Source organism: Ictalurus punctatus, chromosome 10, assembly GCF_001660625.3.
Source record: "Ictalurus punctatus breed USDA103 chromosome 10, Coco_2.0, whole genome shotgun sequence".
NCBI lineage: Eukaryota > Metazoa > Chordata > Actinopteri > Siluriformes > Ictaluridae > Ictalurus > Ictalurus punctatus.
Window position 1 is genome coordinate 8300001 of NC_030425.2, and position 20992 is coordinate 8320992.

General features: G+C 37.0%; 1 protein-coding gene across 1 annotated transcript; it reads right to left on the reverse strand.

The window, feature by feature from the left end:
* Positions 1-1283: 1283 nt before the first annotated feature.
* Positions 1284-20581, reverse strand: LOC108271041 (atrial natriuretic peptide receptor 2). The gene is made up of 22 exons (XM_053683425.1): positions 14227-20581; positions 13097-13229; positions 11193-11316; positions 10488-10592; positions 10219-10321; positions 9908-10053; positions 9624-9696; positions 8735-8879; positions 8567-8653; positions 8195-8338; positions 7987-8108; positions 7711-7855; positions 5754-5802; positions 5554-5664; positions 5239-5358; positions 4987-5080; positions 4575-4662; positions 4328-4467; positions 4030-4182; positions 2856-2954; positions 2633-2724; positions 1284-1811 (listed from the first exon to the last, which is right to left on the reverse strand). Exons 1-22 carry the CDS (start codon positions 14318-14320, stop codon positions 1707-1709), a joined length of 2472 nt encoding a protein of 823 aa, XP_053539400.1. The 5' UTR covers positions 14321-20581; the 3' UTR covers positions 1284-1706.
* Positions 20582-20992: the final 411 nt, after the last annotated feature.

The following is a 20992-nucleotide window of genomic DNA, read 5'->3' on the forward strand; positions in this document are numbered from 1 at the left end:
TGAAATAATGCTTGGGCACAGAATATTGCATCTTGTTTTGCTGTTATTATTATTATTATTATTATTACTATTAGTAGTAGTAGTAGTAGTAGTAACAATAATAATAATAAAAACATATGTGAAACATTGTAGCATAGTCTATAGATTAGATCAGAACATTTTATTAATGTAAATACAACAGCATGCAATAATAATTAGTCATTTAAATTTGTGAATAGTACAATACTTAACATCACAGGTAACCATCAAGTAAATTGTAAACAACCACATATATTTACAAAATATGTTAGCCAACCATTGGAAACTGGAAAATTGTTTCTAAATTCACTACGACACTAAGAAATTAATCTCATTTTAGAAGACCAAAAGCTGGAATATATAACTTCAAATATATACAGTACTGTGTTTTAGGCACATGCCAAGAAATGCTGTAGAGCAAAGGTGCCTCAAAATAAGGAAAATAAATGTTTCTACATTTAAAAAAAATAATAAAATTAAATACTGTAAAGAGCAGTAAACAGTAGTAAATGAAACAAAGTCAATATTTGGTGTAACCAAAAAATAAAAATAGTAGTCTGTGGTACACTGTGCAGTTTTATAAGGAGATGAGCTGTAAGTTTTATTGAGCATCTTGCAGAACCAGCTATGGTTCTTCTGGAGACTTTGACTGTCACACTTGCTTTTTATTTTTGCAGCAAAATCCAGCAGCCTTCATTATGTTTTTTGTCTGAAAATTGTCTCTTATGTAATATGCTGCTTTCTTTATTGACATTTACTGTAACATTTAATTTTGTGCTAGAAAACTGTTTCTGATGAGTCTAAAATGTTTTTTTGACTGACTTGATAATTTAGTATGTGTATGTATGTATATATATATATACACACACACACACACAGATAGATAGATAATGTGATGTAGATGTAGATAATGTGTAGTAATAATGTGTGTGTGTGTGTGTATATATATATATATATATATATATATATATATATATATATATATATATATATATATATATATATATATATATATATATATATAGACACATACACACACATACATACATACATATATAAATTGCCTGATATTATGAAATATCATTGTAACAAAACAACGCTGCTGAAAGACACTCTGGAAAGCGTTAAAGTCAGGGCTGTCAGATTTGTCAGCGTTAATCACATATCATTATCAAAGGTTTGGTTCATACAGTATTGTGATAATGTAACAAATGCCAACCACCGATATATGCTATGGCGTAAATGGCGTTCAAGCTAAAAAAAAAAAAAAATAGTAGGGAAATGAAAGGTACATTGGTGGAGCTTTAGCAACATTTTTCTTGCTATAGGATATTCTAGTTCGGTTATTAGCTAGTTACAAACTGATCGCTAAACAATATACATTTGTTATGCAATTTGTAGTGAACACTACCTAGTTGTGAAGTTATTCTTTGTTCTAGTCCCACTCTGTTAGCACATGGCCACCCTGACCTTACACATGTCATTCTTCAAGCAATATTTCTACCAGAGAGGTGGCCAAATCCAAGAGTGTTACAATGACTTTGTTACTTCCAATACACTAACATCATCTCACATATGTAATAATAAATCACAAGCCTGCAGATTAGAGTATATACCTACAATAACTTACACAATCATCATACTCATACAGAACATGACAATGAACATGACTTGTGTGGAGTTTGTGGTTAGTTGCTAACTGGGACAGGCCCTTTCTGTGGTTCTTCATCGTGAAGCAGATCTGTGGGGCTCCTTTTTGTTTCCAGCCACCACGTTGTCATCTCTCCTTTGCCCTGTAAAACAAAGAAGAACAGGTAAACAGTAAATCTCCACTGATACCACAGCGTTTAGAAGAACGTTGGTGTACTGCTTGGGGAATAATAAATGTAGTTGTAGAAGCCAGATGAAGTAAGGATCTAATTGCTCAGCTGAGTTAGGGCTTTCAGATCTTTCAGATCTTTTGCTGCATTTAACTCCGAAGTGGGAATTCAGAGCTTTTAATTATGTCATTTCAACCTCTGTGGATTCAAGCTACAAAGTGGGGGGAGGGGTATAGTCAGTGTATAGTGAGTGTTATAAACTGAACAAGCAGATATGTTTGTATGTTGACTGATCTAAAGTAAATACTTGTATATACAGCATAACTAGTTTAAAGGTAAGAAGTACCATGTTGTTTACTGCTGATGCTGTAAACTGATAACTGACCATCCTCAGTTCCTGAGTAGGAATTTCCAGTTGAGGGGGTGTTTTTTTGTTTTTTTGGTTGTTTTTTTTTCCCAATCAGATGTTGGAAATTACCAGCTACATTGGGGCCATTTAAAAAAAATTATTTGCGTGTAATTCATGCAAATCAGTTACAACTAACTTTGTAGATCGTTTTTATTAGACCTCCGTGATTTTATTTTGCATTTGTTTTGTTGATGACAAGAGCAAACAAGAGCTAAACAAGTGCATCAATTTTATGCTAATTAATTTTCTCTGTCAAATATCACACACCAAAAAATAAATAAATAAATAAATAAATAAACAAAAACCTAAACACTATAGAAATTGTTCTCAAATATCCCTCCTATCAATCCCAGAAAATCAGTGAAAGCTGTTACATTTACATTACCTTCACATGCACGGTGCCACGGCAGACCAGCACATATCCTCCTATAGTATGCAGCAGATCAGTTGTAGATTCACTACACTGAATCTTTAAAGCTGCAAGATGTACGAGAATGACACTGAAGAAGTATTGAAACGTTTGTTGTCCACATTAAGAGTGCCTAATAGTCATTAAAAACACACCGTGGCTGTCATGTATGTTGAACACTGACCCTGGTTTCAATTACCTTCACTGGTGGACTCCATGCGGGATGCTGTGTTCACAGTGTCTCCAAATAAACAGTAGCGTGGCATTTTGGTGCCAACCACTCCAGCCACGACAGGCCCTGTAAAAGCCAGACAAAAAAGACTGCAGTACAGACACTCATCAGCCACTTTAATAATAACACCTGTGCATCTGTCATTCATGCAATCATCCAATCAGTCAGTGCATAAAACTATGCAGATACAGGTCAAGAGCGTCAGCTAATGTTCACATCAAACTGGGCTGGTTTGAGTAGTTCAGAAACTGCTCATTTCCTGGGATTTTCACAGTCTCTAGAGTTTACACAGAATGGTGTGAAAAACATCCAGCGACAGGCAGTTCTGATCGAAGAAACACCTTGTTGATGAGAGAGGTCAGAGGAGAATGGCCAGACTGGATTGAACTGACAGGAAGGCTAACCACTCTTTACAACTGTGGTGAGCAGAAAAGTAACTCATAATAGAGATCACGTCGAAGCTTAGGGCCGATGGGCTATAACAGCAGAAGACCACATCAGGTACTATAACGGTCTACTAAGAATGGGTATCTGAGGCTAGAGTGGGCACAGGCTCATCAACAGTGTCTAGGCATTATTGTGTGCCAAAATGCCAGGATTAGCAGTTTTATAAATACTCAAACCAGCACCAACAGCCTTTTCCCCATTCTGATGTCTGATGTCAATATTAACTGAAGTTGTTGACCTCTTTCGGCATGATTTTATGCATTGTCCTTCTGACACATGATTGGCTGATTAGGCAATTGCTTGACGGCAATTATTTTCTCTGACTTGCAAAGGAGAAGTAATTTTCCAAGACCAGTTTGACTTCCTTGAAGGAACAGACTGCAAAACAGAAACCATTTTAATAACAAAAGAAGGGTTGATGAAGCCAAAGTCAACTTGGTAATTTAAAGCATATAATGTTTGTGAATGCAAATTTACTCTTCTAAAGGAAACCGGACCTAGCTCAGTCAAGTGACAATAAGGGTGTGGCACAGAGTATATTAAAGCCTGTAGCTGTTTATAAGGATATGTCACAAAAGTGCAGTTTGTATGTACTCTAGTTGTAAAACAGTGAGTCACAGTGGTTCAGCAAGCCACTATGAGGTTTTTATAATCATCCATTGTGGAGTTATTATTAGTGTAAAAACATGCTGACCTGAGTGTATGCCAGCTCGTATCTTCAACTGAGTGGTAGGCTTGTGTGGGATTTTAAACGCATTGCAAACGCTGATCAAATCCAAGGCCATGCTGGCAATTTCACCTGCATGATTGATGCCATTCTCATTTGGTACACCAGATACTACCATATCTAAAAGGTTTTTTAAAATAAATAAATAAATAAATGTAAAGGGTTAGTTAGGATGTAATATAATCTTATCAACATTAATATGAATACATGAAATCATCTCATATGGGTAGAGATGCAAACAGCAAAAAGATTCTTGTTGACTCACAAGCATCTCCAATAGTTTCCACTTTGTACACATCATAGTTGTCAATGATGTCGTCAAAAGTGGTGTAAAGTTTATTCAGGAAATCCACTACCTGGTGGGGGGTGCTGGAGCCGGAGAGCTGGGTAAAACCCACTATGTCACTGCCCAAAAAAAGAAATAAAAGCATAGATAAGTACTTATGTGAGAAACTTGTGCAAGAACGTTCATTTAAGAGGACAAGCTGATTGCTCATAATTATGACACTTGCCTGAAATACACAGTAGCACTAGTGTAGCTTTGTGCCTCTGCTGTGCGGCCTTGTCTAAGATCATCAGCCACCGGTTTAGGTAGCATACCTATCACATAAAACCACACAGGGGTCACAATTCAAAATGAATCTTCTTATGCAGAAGATGCAGAAGACCGGAGGAATATATTTTATTAATTTAACTGTGTTGCTGTCTGAGCTTTAAGCAATTTCCTACAACGGTCCCCCTGACTAACAATAATCAACACCCATTGTTTCACGTGCAGTAACAATTGAAGCTTTAATCTTTCCACTAGAGGGCGACTGTAGAACAACATTTGGTTAGACATCGGACCAGTCATTTTAGGAGCTTCATGCCAAGTGTTAATTTCATATGTGAAGGAGGACTAATGAGAAAGCACTCTGGATGTACTATAAAGGAGGCGGTCGGTCTTCTGTTTCTCCTGGAGAAGATCTTGGGTCCTCTCAGCAACTATAGCCTCCAAGTGCTTACTGTATTTTTCCATCTAGAAACACAATAAAAAAAACTTATTTACATTGCAGTTGCAGATCAACACAAACAACATGCTTTTGTTATAGGTTGTGTGAGGGTTGATTAATTCTTTTCAATATTGGACAATATTCAATAAGATGTTGCTAATTGTGTTCTATTACAGACTCTTACCAGGTTCATCATCATATCAACGGGACTGACTTTGTGTGGGTTCATTTTATCCAGCATCTTTTTCACCTGCTCAAATGTTGGCCTTGAGGTGACATTGTGGGACCAGCACTTCTTAATCAACTATAATTATGACAAAGGGTTAAGTGAGATCTTTTCACAATATCACAGAAAGCATGAAGAAAATTCTTTACATAGAAAATGTGTTTAAATGCACAATTTATGAATAAACACCCCTGGTGACCGGGTCAACATTTTCTTCATGCCATCACAGTCGTTCTGTTTGATCTCGCACTAACCGAATAATCAGGAACAAACCTCACAGTACTCTAATTGATTAGGACAATCACTGTCTGATTTCTCTGCTTTCAGGTCAGGAAGAGGTGGACGCCACATGATATCAAGCTTCACAGGTTCAGTTTGTGCCTGCTGCAATGTCATGGGGAAAAAACAAACATAGTTACCATCCATAGCTTAATACTTATCTAATACTGATTCCTCTACATCTCAATACTTACTGAGATAAGGTCACTGCGTGTGGCTATCTCCACCAAAATAATGGAATAGCTAAAGATAAGAGAAGAAAATATTGATTTCACACCATTAACAGCATTTTAGCCTTTTCGTTTTATTAGACTCCAGGATGTATATATACAGGATGCTGTGTGTCTTTAGTTGTGTGTTTTAGTGATAACAGTGATAACATACTGTAAAACCCAAGAGTGAGTTTCCTGGGATGAGCTATGGTATGGAAATTCACCTGCTAAAGTAAATTTGCAACAAAAATGAGCCAAAAGTGTCATGGCACCCTTTTTAAATCCATTCTTTTCCATATGCTTATTATTATTAAATACATTACACATAAAATCTGGTAAATATTTTATATATATATATATATATATATATATATATATATATATAATTTTTTTTTTTTTTCAAAAAAAATAAAATAACTGACTAATAATGAGTCTTTATTGATCGCAGCACAGTGAAATTCTTTTCTTCGCATATCCCAGCATGTTAGGAAGTTGGGGTCAGAGTGCAGGGTCAGCCATGATACGGCGCCCCTGGAGAAGAGAGGGTTAAGGGCCTTACTCAAGGGCACATCAGTGGCAGCTTGGCAGTGCTGGGGCTTGAACCCCTGCCCTTCTGATCAGTAATCCAGAACCAGGCAGTGCTGGGGATTGAACCCCGACCTTCCAATCAGTAATCCAGAGACAGGCAGTGCTGGGGTTGACCCCCCGACCTTCCGATCAGTAATACAGAGCCAGGCAGTGCTGGGGTTGACCCCCCGACCTTCCGATCAGTAATCCAGAGCCAGGCAGTGCTGGGGATTGAACCCCCGACCTTCCGATCAGTAATCCAGAGCCAGACAGTGCTGGGGCTTGAACCCCCGCCATTCCGATCAGTAATCCAGAGCCAGGCAGTGCTGGGGTTTGAACCCCCGCCATTCCGATCAGTAACCCAGAGCCAGGCAGTGCTGGGGATTGAACCCCCGACCTTCCGATCAGTAATCCAGAGCCTTAAGCGCCAAGCCACCACTGACCCAATATTGACTCTCATATAGTGACCCAATATTTCTTATTTTTCATATTATATGTAGTATATGGTATATGGCTGTAGAGTGAACTGACTGCTTTTGAAAGTATAGATGTTGTGACTGCTAAGAGCTGAAGCAAAATGTATTTAGAAATGAACAGAAGCATCTGATATGTTTTAAATAAAGGACTGTAAATATAGAATCATATCCACAACTGAGTTTTTCAAGCTCAAAAAGTGGAATGTTTTGGACTGGTGTTGTTCATGACAAACTAGTGCAAGCTACCCAGAGTCCCTTGGTTATTTAGGGAGTCACTACTTTCATCCAAATACAAAGCATGATGATATGTGATTCATTTAAATTTCAGTAACTACTTTATCCTGGTCAGGGTCAAGTGACTCCAGAGCACAATCTCAGGAACACAGAACACACACACACAAACACACACAGGGGCAGTTTAGAGTACCCAGTCTACTTTTTGGGAGGTGGGAGAAAACTGGAGAACCTGAAGGAAACCAATGCAGACATGAGGAAAACATGACAAACACTACACAGACAATAATCCGAGCTTAGGTGACACTACCACTGTGCTACCCAATTTTATTTTCCCGGTTGTGAATTGTGCCATGACCCTTGTTTTCATAACTCCCAGCCTATCATTCCTATAGCTACCCTAATATTGATGCAAATCCATAATACATTCGGACAGTCTGTACTTACCCGTGTAACCCATGAACAAAGTGAATTTTAAACAAAACAAAGGTTGTGTCACTACTCAACTGCTTACAGGCTGCAGCGTATATCAGTAACACATATATAGTACCGTTTATTGATTGATGTAAAACTGATCAATCTTGTTATGCCAAATGTAATCAGTGAAGGGAATGTTGTCACAGTTCTGAGTCTGCATGCAATTTACCCAACATAATTCTCACCTGTACACATCAGCTGCAGCAGGGATGATGTTAGTGTTACCCAACAAAACTTCAGGTGCAGAGTAAATGCGGCAGAGGTTTCCACAGTGGAAAGTGCTGCTTAGTACTTCTGAGTCCTCTTTTCTATAGGCCTTCAAACCGTAGTCTGTGTAATCATGGAGGAATTTGGTATTTATCAGCACTTGTGAGACTCATTTCTTCTAAAACATCAACACCACAGAAAAGGAAAGTGTTTTTTGTTTTATTATTTTTTTTACAGATGGCTTTTTTTAAAACCTGATATTTTGCAGACCCAGCGATCATCAACGACGCAGTTGCGGGAATAAAGTCGCTCATGGAACATTTTGTGTTGGTGGAGATAAGCCATCCCACGGGCGATATCAGTGGCAAATGATAAGCTGACGGAAAACAGAAACTTGTTTTGTACAACATTTTACTGCTATTAGTAGAATATTTGAGTGGAAATAAACAATGAAGGATTTACCGAAAGCCCCAATTGATAGGAATATCTTCATTCAAAAGAACGTCAGCCAGGCTTCCTTTAGGACAATATTCTGTAATGATGCAAATGTATGGGACTTCAATGGAGCCTCCGATAAACTTAGCCAGATTTGGATGATCTAGTTCCCTAATTGAGAACAACCATTTTGTGAACATAGACTTGTATGAATCAATGGAGCTATGAACGAAATGTGATATGAAAGATATATTAATACCAAACTTACATATCACAACATATTTTGTTACATATGTATAATGAGTTATAATTATATGCCTCGTGCACGTCCTAACTCATTCACTGCCGCACGGGCCTACTTGGAAAATCATAAAGTGGTAAGCATTAAGAACCACTGACCTTACTTCTTTCACTTCTTTCCGGATTGTTTTGGAGAGAGTGAAGTGCTTCTTCTGGATGTGTTTCACAGCCACTGTCCTTCCATCACTAACGAGAAAGACAAGCAGATTGGATTCCACCGTGCATGCGTGAGAACACATGAAAATGCAATAATTTGCTCCTACTCACTAGACGCCTGGCTGAATGAAACCTGGCTGGAAGCTGGTGTTCACCACTGTGCACACTGTGACATCCGTGGCACGGCTGATGCTGGAGTTGCTCTTCACTGGTTGTAAACTCATTGTGCTACAGAAGTCCATGTAGCATGCTTTGCCTGTGAGCACAACAAAGCTGTCACCATCTTTAGAAACCTTTATTGTGCAGCCAAACCAGTCTAATAAACACACATTTCCTACCATACCTTTTCAATTATAATGTATATCCATCCACTAATTAACCCTTTCCTACATGCTGTTGCCATATGGCAACAATTAATTTACCGCCATTTTTTTTCATAGGCAATGATGCAAAACGACCAATTGGAAAAAGGCGGCTTTAACTTGGACATAACAAAAGCATGCCATGTCACATGACCAGGAAGTGCACTTCCTTTTCTGCAATCACATGGCATGTTGAAAGTGATCATTCGAGGGCTCTTAAAATTTATTTAATAATTTATTTGATTAATTGTTCAATATTTAAGCAAAGCTACTTAAAGGAAAACATTTAAACACTTTTACATGCTTACTATGTGGTGTGGTAAAGAAAAAACTCATAGTCTGTAAAATGCAGTAATTGGAATCTCATACATTTAGTGTTATTTCTGACGATATGATATGGTGACTCTAACTTTCCACCATTGCACATTGTTTCCATACGGCAACAGTTTACCAACTAATTCAAGCAATAAAAATCCATGAAAACTTTTTTTTTTTTGATGTAAATGTAATAATTCATGCAGTAGAGGGTTAACAGACAGACCATAATATCTCTGTTTATTGTTGATGTGTTGATTTGACTGCACAGTAAAAGTACCTGGTGAACTTTACTAATATATTATGGTCCTGGAAGATCTTACCAAACATTATATTATTGTAATTGATTATCCAACTCTCATCCCAAAACATCTTCTGCTTTTGATATTGCAGCCACTATGGAGAAGTTATAGAGTAAGGATTAAAACACAGAATTTCTTTAGAAAAAAAGAAATTTTAATTGAAGCATTTTACTGTTAAAGATGGGTATTCATTAAGATGTTCTTTTTTTTATCACAATACTCTATAATAAGGAAATTGCTTTAGTAATTTATTTAGTTAATGTAATAGCAGTATGTTGACAGTAGCGTAATACGAGCTTCCTCACCACTACAGTTAAGATGAAACCAGTACAGATCAGGACAACCGGGAGTCCAATGGCAATCTTGATGGACGTGGCCATAGGACAGACACCACAGTCTGCAGGGCATGTCAGGCAGCTCTCCTCTAACTCACAGATGTCATCTCCACACACTGACCCACAGAGATAGACGAAGAGATCAACAGAGATTCACAGTATTACAGATATACAATTTGTTTCTGTTGTAAAAAGTAATATTTAAAAAATGCAAAAAAGCAACACATTTTGTAATTTACTACCCCCAACACTATAAAGGACCTAATGTAAAGACTACCAACCTTGGGCACTAACGACAAGCACCTTGGATTCCAGTGCAGCATGCATCTGTCCTACCTTGACATGGGCAATGACTGATGTGACTCCCAAGTGCACAAGCACCACCTGTGCAATGAGAATCATAACTGATGCACTATCATGCATGCTTGTTGAATATTAAAACTCAATGTTGTTTTTTATCACAAGTGGACCGACATGAATATAATTGACATTTTTTGATGATATTTGCAAATAATAGTCACATGAATGAGCACAGAGACTTTTTGATCACCTTTGAGGTCCAGAGAAGCTGACTCATCTTGCCTGCTTTAGATACAGTATGAGTGACAATCTCGCCATCATCTGGGATCCAAGGACCACAAATCCCTCTGCCTCTCTGTGACAGTAAACAGCAATTTATGGTGTCTTTAATAATAGGGTATTCAAATGATTAAAGCTAATCCAATCCCGCTACAGTCTTGGTGCAGATATGCATGCATATTGTTATAACGTGTTTTCTGGTTAGTCATTTACGTTTACATTTACGGCATTTGGCAGATGCCCTTATCCAGAGTGACTTACAATGATCTCATTTAGACAACTAAGCAGTTGAGGGTTAAGGGCCTTGCTCAAGCGCCCAACAATGGAGGCTTGGCAGTAAACAAACTATCTGACCAAAGTAAATGAATAACTACAAGCTTAAGCTATTTTCAATTAGACATCAAGTTAAAGAAATCAAGACAGAAAAAAGGTCAAAACTTAGTTGAGTTAGTTGTTCCACAATAATACTCATATTTATTATACGATATTATATGAGTATTTATAGTCAGTTCAAAAGTGACTTCTTAATTAATTAGACTTGCTTTACATCGATTATAAGAAGCACATACATATGTTTTAAGAGCCACATTGCTTATAAGATCCTTTCTCAGCAGTAAACTGTTTATATTTTACAGTGGGTTCACTGGTTAAGAGTACCACATGACGACTGACGTACCATAAGCCCAAGTGGACAAGAGTGAATATTGGCATGATACACGCAGCAGTTGTGCTCATTGGCGTTGTTCCAGTTAGAGGGACATTCATGTTCGTAGCAAAATCTTTTAGCCTCTGAAGCATTACTGTAAGAGAAATGCAAGAAATATCTGGCATTAGGCTGGGACCCATGCTTAGATGTTTGCTCATAAAATGTTCTTGAGAACTTTATGAATTGTGTTTTTTTTTATTCAAGCGTCCAAGCCAATATATCAAGAGGGGTGCAGTGCTCAAAAGGGCATGGTTTGGAGTTATTCTGAAGGTCTTGTATTTTATACACAGTATTTGAATGGAGGTGCAGGAAACAGGAAATTGGAGAGGGAGATCCCATATTTCTTTTTTCATTTAAAAAAAAAAAAAAATTGTGAACAGAGACACTGGCTCTTATAAAGAAAGTAGTCACAGGAGTTAAGCCTGTAAAACCGCAAAAAGGTTATCCTTTATATTAATGGTCCGTTAACTTACATTATATAATGCATTAGTTATCACGATCAAACTATTAACTTCAGCACTAATACACAAAAAATATCAGTAACAAAGTAATGAACATGTGGAAACGTGGAAAAGGGTCTCCTGGTCTGTGGAGACCACTTTTTGATTTTGGCACAAAGGCGAAAACTCAACCCTGCTTTTTACCCCAGAACACTATCCCCACAGTGAAGCATGGTAGTGGTGGTATAATTTTCCATGACCATCTATCGGTAAACTGGGTTGAGGACAGGATGGATGGAGCTAAATACAAGGCAATCCTAGAAAGAAAGCTATTCCAGTCTGTAAAAAGCTTGAGACTGGGACAGAGGATCACCTTCCTACATGACAACAATGATACTTAAGCAAGCAACCAACCAGACAACCACTGTCTTTATTTTGGTTTATTAACATTTCTGCCACACCACACGTACTTTGCATATTCAAATGTTAGACATATTGTGCAAATCAAACGATAAATACCCGGTCAAGTTCATTTCAATTTAAGGTGGTAACATTACAAAATGTGCAGAAGTTCAAGCTGGGTGAATGCTTATGTAAAGCATAAGCATTAACAAGAAAAAACAAAAGTTAAATTTCCTGCTTACAAAACAATGTCCTCTTCAATTTAAGTCTTATACTGACACACGTGAAATATTTAAAATAATAGATTACAAAATATATATATGATGTGCTTAAACATTTTAAAAATAAAAGTGTTTCAAATTCATAGAGACTAGATAGATCCTAAAAAATATAACTAGTGGATACATTGATACTTGATCCCTTGATTTCAAATTCTTAGTGTCAATCCAACTTTATTATTGTTATTATAACTACTATTGGTAGCCACACATGTCTGTCATTAAGTGATTTATTCTGTGATTTTGAGAGACGTATGCTCTCTATCGAAGGCTGATTTATCATGGCCCCTGCCGAAACAGCCTCTGCAGCACCTCTAGCAGCCTGTTTTCTATGTCTTTAATATCGAATACCAACAACAAGCTACCACAATTATAGAATCCCTCAAAGCATAAGTATTTCAGTGTGTCATTAGTTAATTACTGACATAGAAAACTGAGTGGTAGTTGCATATGAATTGCACTGGCTAACATAATCTGTTATTCATTCATTATAAGAATAGCTAGTGCTAGCATTTGTCTATCATTTTTCTATCAGATGTAATACTGTGCTTGCATTAGCTTACATTAGAGATACAGTTGTGCAGTATTTGTCGGCTATATTGCGTATGTTTTCAGGGATGGATCGGTGACTGAATGGGTATGTACACCCATTGGATAACTGCATAAATGAGCAGGTGTACAGGTGTTCCTATTAAAGTGGACAGTGAGTGTAGATTAATATGGGATGGATAGACAGATGAAGAAGATTACTCACCTGAAGTGTAGGATCCTGTTTTTGACTGCATATTCATAAAAGGAATCTGAAGCAGTGACAGAATAGGATACATTAAACTCTTCCCCATCGGTGACTTTCTCTGGAGGACGCTGCACCCAGGCCATCTCTAACCCTGTGACAAGAGTTAATGACATTTTCTGTCTTTTCTTATTCATTTTCATGATATGTTTCCAGCTTTATGACACATCAAATGTATTTAAGATACAAAATCGGCTCCAAGAAGACACAAGGGCACAATGTTGTAATATTAGCCCATGTGAAACATGTCTATTGGCTTTTGACTGTTTGCGATCTATTTGGTTAAGGAACATGTGGCAGGAAGGTTCTTTGATAATGGAAAGTCATAAAGAAAATTCTTGATGTATTTGTAAAGGAGATACACGGAGCAAAATTCATTCTTACCTCGACAGGTAAAACTGAGATAAGAAACTTTGATGATTGTTACTTCTGACAAAAATAAAATACTAAATAATAATGAAATTGTGTGGAAAATAATGACATTTTTATTTTTTAATATTAAGGGCTGTTTAGATTTTTTTTAAACATCACATTTCTGCCTGGCAATCCAATTTTAATAAGTTTTTACTTCTTTCTTTTTTGATCAATACTGATAGTATATTGTATATAGTATATTATACTGCATATAATACTGATATCATCTTCTCTGATACCTGAATATTTTCTCCACTAAAATAGGTTAGCCATGTTCCTGCAGTTACAGCCAGCTTGCTCTGCATGGATGAAGCGGGTATGCATTCATTCAGGTATTCCTATCTGGCATAATTATAGCTCACTTATAGAAGGTCTAAAATGTTTTTATTTTTAAATAATAATGATAAAAAAAAATAAAAAGTCCTACTCAGGTGTTGCTCCTTATTCTAGAGTTTATTTACAGTGTGCAAGTAAACAGTGCATCAGAAGCATTTAGTATGTACCTCACGAAAGAAATCACAAATTACACCTCACAAAGAGATGAGAGAGTAAATAATAAGTAAAAGAATAATGCTAAAATCCAGAGAAACAAAACAATAATAGTCCCCTAGATAGTTCAGAATAGTCCAGAGTTAATACAAAATGAGTACACTGAAGTCTGAAAAGATTATACTCACCACCACAGCTGATCATGTTGTAATCATTTGGATCGGTTATTGGCCAGCAGTCATATTCAGTATTATCCAAGTCGTGCCAACATTCAACTACCATAACCTGGAGAGAAACCTAATGAAATCATAACTCCTGTTACGTAAAGAATCTACTTTCGTCAGAGAGTAATCAAAAGAGAGCGTGGGCTCATGCTTAGACACTTTCTGCTGGCCAGTTAACTGTTTATTGTTCTTTTCTTTTCTTTTTTTTGTTAATCTGCACTACCACATAAAGCATATATTTATATTTTCACAACATCAAACTTACAAACCATATCACAGCTAGGAAATAACAGAAAATACGCATCAACTGTCCATCAATACTGACTCTTTGCATGAAAAACCTTATGGTTCTGTCACTGACAGCATACGGGACACAAAGACGCATTCACTAAGGTACCCTTCATGCACACCACAAGTGTTCCTGACACAGGAACAAAAGCAAAAGCAATTTAATCATATATGCTGTACTGTACTTTGCTCGGTAACTCGGAAAAGCAATCGCTGTTTGTAGGCAAGAACATATCTTAAAAATACATCCTCTGATATGATCTAAAATAGTTTATGTGTTAAAATAACTCCCATTCAGAAAACAAGAAAGGTTCAGAGACAACACTTACCAGGAGGATGAAGAAAGCCAGAATGTAGTACAGAGCCATTGGAAACTGCTCATCACTGTGGGTTCTTGGTGTAGACTGACTTGGTAGACAGCTGCTGACTGCTCTCCACTTTTTTGCTCCTTGATAGCCCTCTAATTATTCAATCAGGCAAAGAGCCCAGGCTAATCCACAGTCACCCCCACTTTCCCAAGGAGACGCAACTGACCTTCAGTCTGCACTGGCACTAACTAATACAAGGCCAGATATATAACAAATAGTACTGTTTAAAAACAGTTTTTCAATGTATAAAATTAAGGCAACAAATTGGCAAGTATGGCCCCTGAAAAGACAATTTCAGGAAATTCAGTGCTGAGGTATTACTGAGTCCAAAACTAAAGATATAACACATAACTGAATGACAAAGCATTTACTACAATCTCACAACATTAACTACCTTTAAAATCTTAGGACTATGCTCAGATCTTTGCTGCGTTGGGTGACACGGAGTTTTGCGAGTTCTCCCTGTGGGTTTCCTCCAGGGTTCTTGCCACCTCAAAAACATGCCAGTAAGGCGGACTGGCTGTTCTAAATGGTCCATAGGAGTGAATGAGTGTTTAAATGTCTGTGTAAGTTTCCATGCAATGGACTGGTGTGTCATCCAGAATGTATTCCCATTTTAAAGTCGGTGTCCCACGAGAGGCTCTGTATCCACTGCAACCCTGACCAAGATAAAGCATTATCGATAACGAATGGATGAATGAAATGCCCTTTCACAGAGTGACATGACCACAATTTTCACATGACACATGTGATCTGAAATAAACAGCTGGGACTAAACTGCACTTATAAACCAGGCTTGTAGCTCTAGAACTTCTATGCTTTTAGTTTCATTGCACGTATAATATGTAGATGTTCTGGGATGTAGTTGGAAAAGCTTTGTTCCACCATGTCCAGTGAACTTATTTCATATCACATATGAGCAGGAGTCTTTAATAGTGAGTTTTGGAACTAGACATTCATAGTACTGCATCTCTGACAGCAGATATCAATCTTTTCATTCCCTTAACAAATAAAGTGCATGGGTATTTTATCAGCCATTTGCATGATAGCTATTGACCAACAATTATATTATATTATTATAACCCAAGAAAGTATTCTAAATGTAACCAGGGTTTAGGTAATACGTTTCAAATACCCTTGAGTATGTAATTAGTGGTTATTCCAAGTATACTACACACACCAGCTATAGGAGTACACGAATTGTACTCCTTGGACAGCTTCATGACACAAGCCACCCATCTTTTCAAAATTTCATTGTAAAATGTAAAGAAAATTACGTTAGATTTATATTCATTGGCACAACTGAGACTGGTAGGAAACTACAGAGGCAACCATTGCATCAGTTGATGGCCCAATTAAATGTTTAAAACCAAACGGTTACATTTACAACAAATAATAATGAAGCAAAGATAATAAAACAGAATGCATTTCCACCTTCTTTAACTTTTACATCATTTAATGTAATAATATATTAAAATGTAGTGCAATATGAACCTTGAGGTAGGAAAACAATTCAAGATAGCATCGAGAAACTCTGTGTCACATGCCAGAGGACAGAGATTCAGTGCAGAGTCGGGGTACTCGATGTACCCTGTAGTAGTAGTCCAATTACAAACGAACTCAGACTTGCCAAGCAGACGGATAAATTTGTTCTCGAACTTCACACGGACTGAGAAAAAGAAAAACTCAGGAACGGGCTAAGATTCCTCAGGAACGCAGCCAGAAGCTCGGCATCTCGTATGCAGCAGGTCATAACAGCAAAAAGGTGCTCTACTGAGTACTAAAGATGCTCGCCATGAAGGTGTTGAATAATTTGAAACCTTTTGAAACTGGAGAAAATCATTAGAAGTTGCATTTTCAGTTGAATTTGGGGAAACCACGTGAAGCATTCGTTGTGTTGAACTATTTCAGTCGCTTTTGTTTGATTTGTTCATTGCAAACAGCTGAAAGTCTGCACATTTTAACAATAAACCAGATTTGCAATGGGGGTTGAATAATTTTGATTGCAACTACATGTACTTACAGTGGGTCATGGTTCTATCCTACAGGTCACAATGGTGAGCGTTCACATCTTCTGTAAGCTTGAAATACAGTGCATCCGGAAAGTATTCACAGCGCTTCACTTTTCCACATTTTGTTATGTTACAGCCTTATTCCAAAATGGATTAAATTCATTATTTCCCTCAAAATTCTACAAACAATACCCCATAATGACAACGTCAAAGAAGTTTGTTTGAAATCTTTGCAAATTTATTAAAAATAAAAAAAAACAAACAAAAGCACATGTAAGTCTGATAATATGGCATTGATGGGATGTGGTTCATGGGGACCAAATTCTCTGATGCATCAAACTCCACTACAAATGGGTGAGTATAGCTGTTGCTGGAGGGTAAAATGCTTCTAAGGTCTTGAAAGCACGGTCTATCCATCTATATGTCTTCACTTTCCTGTTTTGTAGGGATGTGAGTGCGATTGTCTCTGAACTAAAACCTTCGATAAATATTCCGTAAAAATGTGCAAATCCAAGAAATCTTTGAAGCTCCTTTACTGAATGGTACTGTGACCATTGGTGTCTTGAATCCTGAGACGTGAGACATTCATCATGGAGCAAACCTGTGTGCATGATGAGTGGAAAATCGTTCCCTTGCACCAGTGACCAGGGGGCTGCCATCTACTGCCTGGATGCTTAGTGAGGTTGCACAGGGTACCCAGGGGATGATCATTCAAGTTTCTCGCTGTACTGAAATCTATCAGCACTGGAAAATACATTTCCTTTGAGAAACATAAAGACAAAGTAGAACTGCAGACTTTGTTTTCTTCAAACAAGGTGTTATCTGCAGTCTCATGTGTGAGAAAGATCAAGTATATGTATGTAAGAGGTGTTCGGCTCTGCTCTTTGGTTTGTGGAAAGTAAGAGCATTTTCAGCCATGAATTTGTTTCTCTAGCTAAGACCCAACAGCTGCTCCCCTGCTGCATTTCCCAAAGTGGAATGGTTAAAAAAAAAAAAAAAAAAAAAAAAATAGAATTATGAAACGTTGACTTAAACTGTTGGTAAGGGACCACAAGGGAAATTTCATTCTGATAAACAGCCATGAACAAGCTCGTTCAATGTCCTGGGTGAACCAGTGAATAATAAGGCTCACTATTTTTAATAAACTCTCACTTTTACAGGAAATATATTGTGCCAGAGTTATACTATCTGTTGTTATCAAGAAGTAGTAGCCTGTGAGCAAAACTGGATCAATTTCACCATTGCAGATTTGCTGAAGTTGTGTGAGCAAGCCTTGGGCAGTGAAAACAGATCTCAAAACAAGTCATTCCAATGGAGTTACAGTTTCAGATTCAGGTGTAAGATGTGGATTCATGTACTTAATTATTTACAGTATCCAGGTTGAAAAAGCTTATAAATGTTACACAGAGATTGTTATCCAAAAACAGTTAGGAGTCAAAGCACAGAAGACTAAACAACCAAGGTACAGGGGCAGTCCAAATCACTATAATCAAAAATGTCACAAAGGCAAAATGACAGGTACATGAAAATATCAGGCAAAATAACAGGGCTCAGAACTTACACAGACTGTTGGCAAGACTTCCCAAGGATGTGATAAAGACTTTGAGGATGCTTCGCATTACTTTAATTATGCCTCCTTGATTTCTTTCCTTGTTTCCACTCCATGCTCCTCCTTCTGAGGAACTGAGATAAGGGTGCAAGGAAATAAGGACAGGAAGAATCAAGCACGAATGTTTGCCAAATGAGGGAAACATGGTAATTGTAGGTACAATAGTAATGGAGTTGTTGATACTCATCAGGCTGGAAAAAGGTTACAAAACCATCTCTAAAGAGTTTGGACTCCACCAATCCACAGTCAAAAAGATTGTGTACAAATGGGGGAAATTTAAGACCACTGTTACCCTCCCCAGAGTGGTCGACCAACAATGCTCACTCCAAGAGCAAGACGTATAACAGTCCTCTCCACGAGGTCACAAAGGAACCCAGACTATCTTCTAAGCAACTAAAGGCCTCTCTCACACTGGCTAAAGTTAATGTTCATGAGTCCACCATCAAGAGAACATTGAACAACAATGGTGTGCATGGCAGGGTTGCAAGGAGAAAGCCACTGCTCTCCAAAAACAACACTGCAGGCCTTCTGCAGTTTGCTAAATATCACATGGACAAGCCAGAAGGCTATTAGAAGAATGTTTTTTGGAACGATGAGACCAAAATAGAAAGTTTTAGTGTAAATAAGAAGCGTTATGTTTGAAGAAAGGAAAACACTACATTCCAGCATAAGAACCTTATCCAATCTGTGAAAGATGGTGGTGGTAGTATCATGGTTTGGGCCTGTTTTGCTGCATCTGGGCCAGGATGATGTGCCATCATTAATGGGACAATGAATTCTGAATTATACCATCGACTTTTCAAGGAAAATGTCAGGACATCTGTCTGTGAACTGAGAGATGAAGAGAAAGTGGGTCATGCACCAAGACAATGACCCTAAACACACGTGTCATTCGACCAAAGAATGGTTAAAGAAGAATTAAGTTAATGTTTTGGAATGGCCAAGTCAAAGTCCTGACCTTAATCCAATAGAAATGTCGTGGAAGGACCTGAAGCAAGCAGTTCATGTGAGGAAACCCACCAACATCACAGAGTTGAAGCTGTTCTGTACTGAGGAACGGGCTGAAATTCCTCCAAGCTGATGTGCAGCACTGATCAACAGTTATTGGAAATGTTTAGTTGCAGTTATTTCTGCACGAGAGGGTCACACCAGATACTGAAAGCAAAGGTTCACATACTTTTGCCACTCACAGATATGTAATATTGGATAATTTTCCTCAATAATTAAATGACCAAGTATAATATGTTTTTCTCATTTGATTAATTGGGTTCTCTTTGTCTACTTTTAAGCCATCTGATCATGTTTTAGTTATATAGCTATACAAATAAAGGGTTTTAAAAATTGTCAAGCACCATTGTATATGCCCGTCCAACGCAGGGTAGGTCACTGCTTAGGATCATTTATCCACTGACAAAGCACCAAGCCATAAGGATCTTCTAGAGTTATATAATTTGAAATGTTAATCCGTCAATCCGACTCCTAAACAAAATTCTTCGGCAATTCTTTGTTAGATAATAACCGAGTAGTGTCAGATTGGGCTAAAAAGGAATGGGCTAAAACTCCTCAAAGCCGATGTGAGGACTGATCAACACTTACCAGAAATATTTAGTTGCAGTTATTGCTGCACAAGGGGGTCACACCAGATATTAAAAACAAAGGCTCACATACTTTTGCCTCTCACAGATACGTCATATTGGATCACTTTCCTCAATAAATAAATGACCAAGTATATATATATATATATATAATTTTTTTTTTTCCATTTTTTAAATTTCTTTCTTTTTCCCCCCTTATCTACTTTTAGGACTTGTGAAAATCTGATGATGTTTTAGGCCATATTTATGCAGATATACAGAAAATTGTAAAGGGTTTGCATACTTTCAAGCACTACTGTAGTATGGTACAATAATATAGTATTTCATATTATAAGATTAAAATACACCAATTTTTTTGTTGTTGTTTTTGCTATTTTTAAGGATTTCTTTCTGAAAAGAACAACATTATCTGCCAACAGAATAAGTTAATCTAAAGTTTAGAAAAGTAAATAATAATAATAATAATAATAATAATAATAATAATAATAATTATTATTATTATCAACAACAACAATAATAATAATAATAATAATAATGTTGTTGTTGTTGTTAATAATAATAATAATAATAATAATAATAATAATAATATGTAATAGTCTTATATTAGGTTTATTGTAATCCTATAATAGGAAATACTAGATCATTTAGACAATATTCAAGATATCATACTTGCTAACGTAATTCTTTGCAGTGAAAGTGACCTGAATTCACTTACTGATGGTATGTTGCCCAGCTGGATTAACTGTATAACCCATCTGTACATACAGTTTTTAAGCTAGCACAATATACTAACCTTTAAAATGCACACAGATATTAAAATGTTTTGACTTTTACAAGATTCTACTCATCACCTGATTT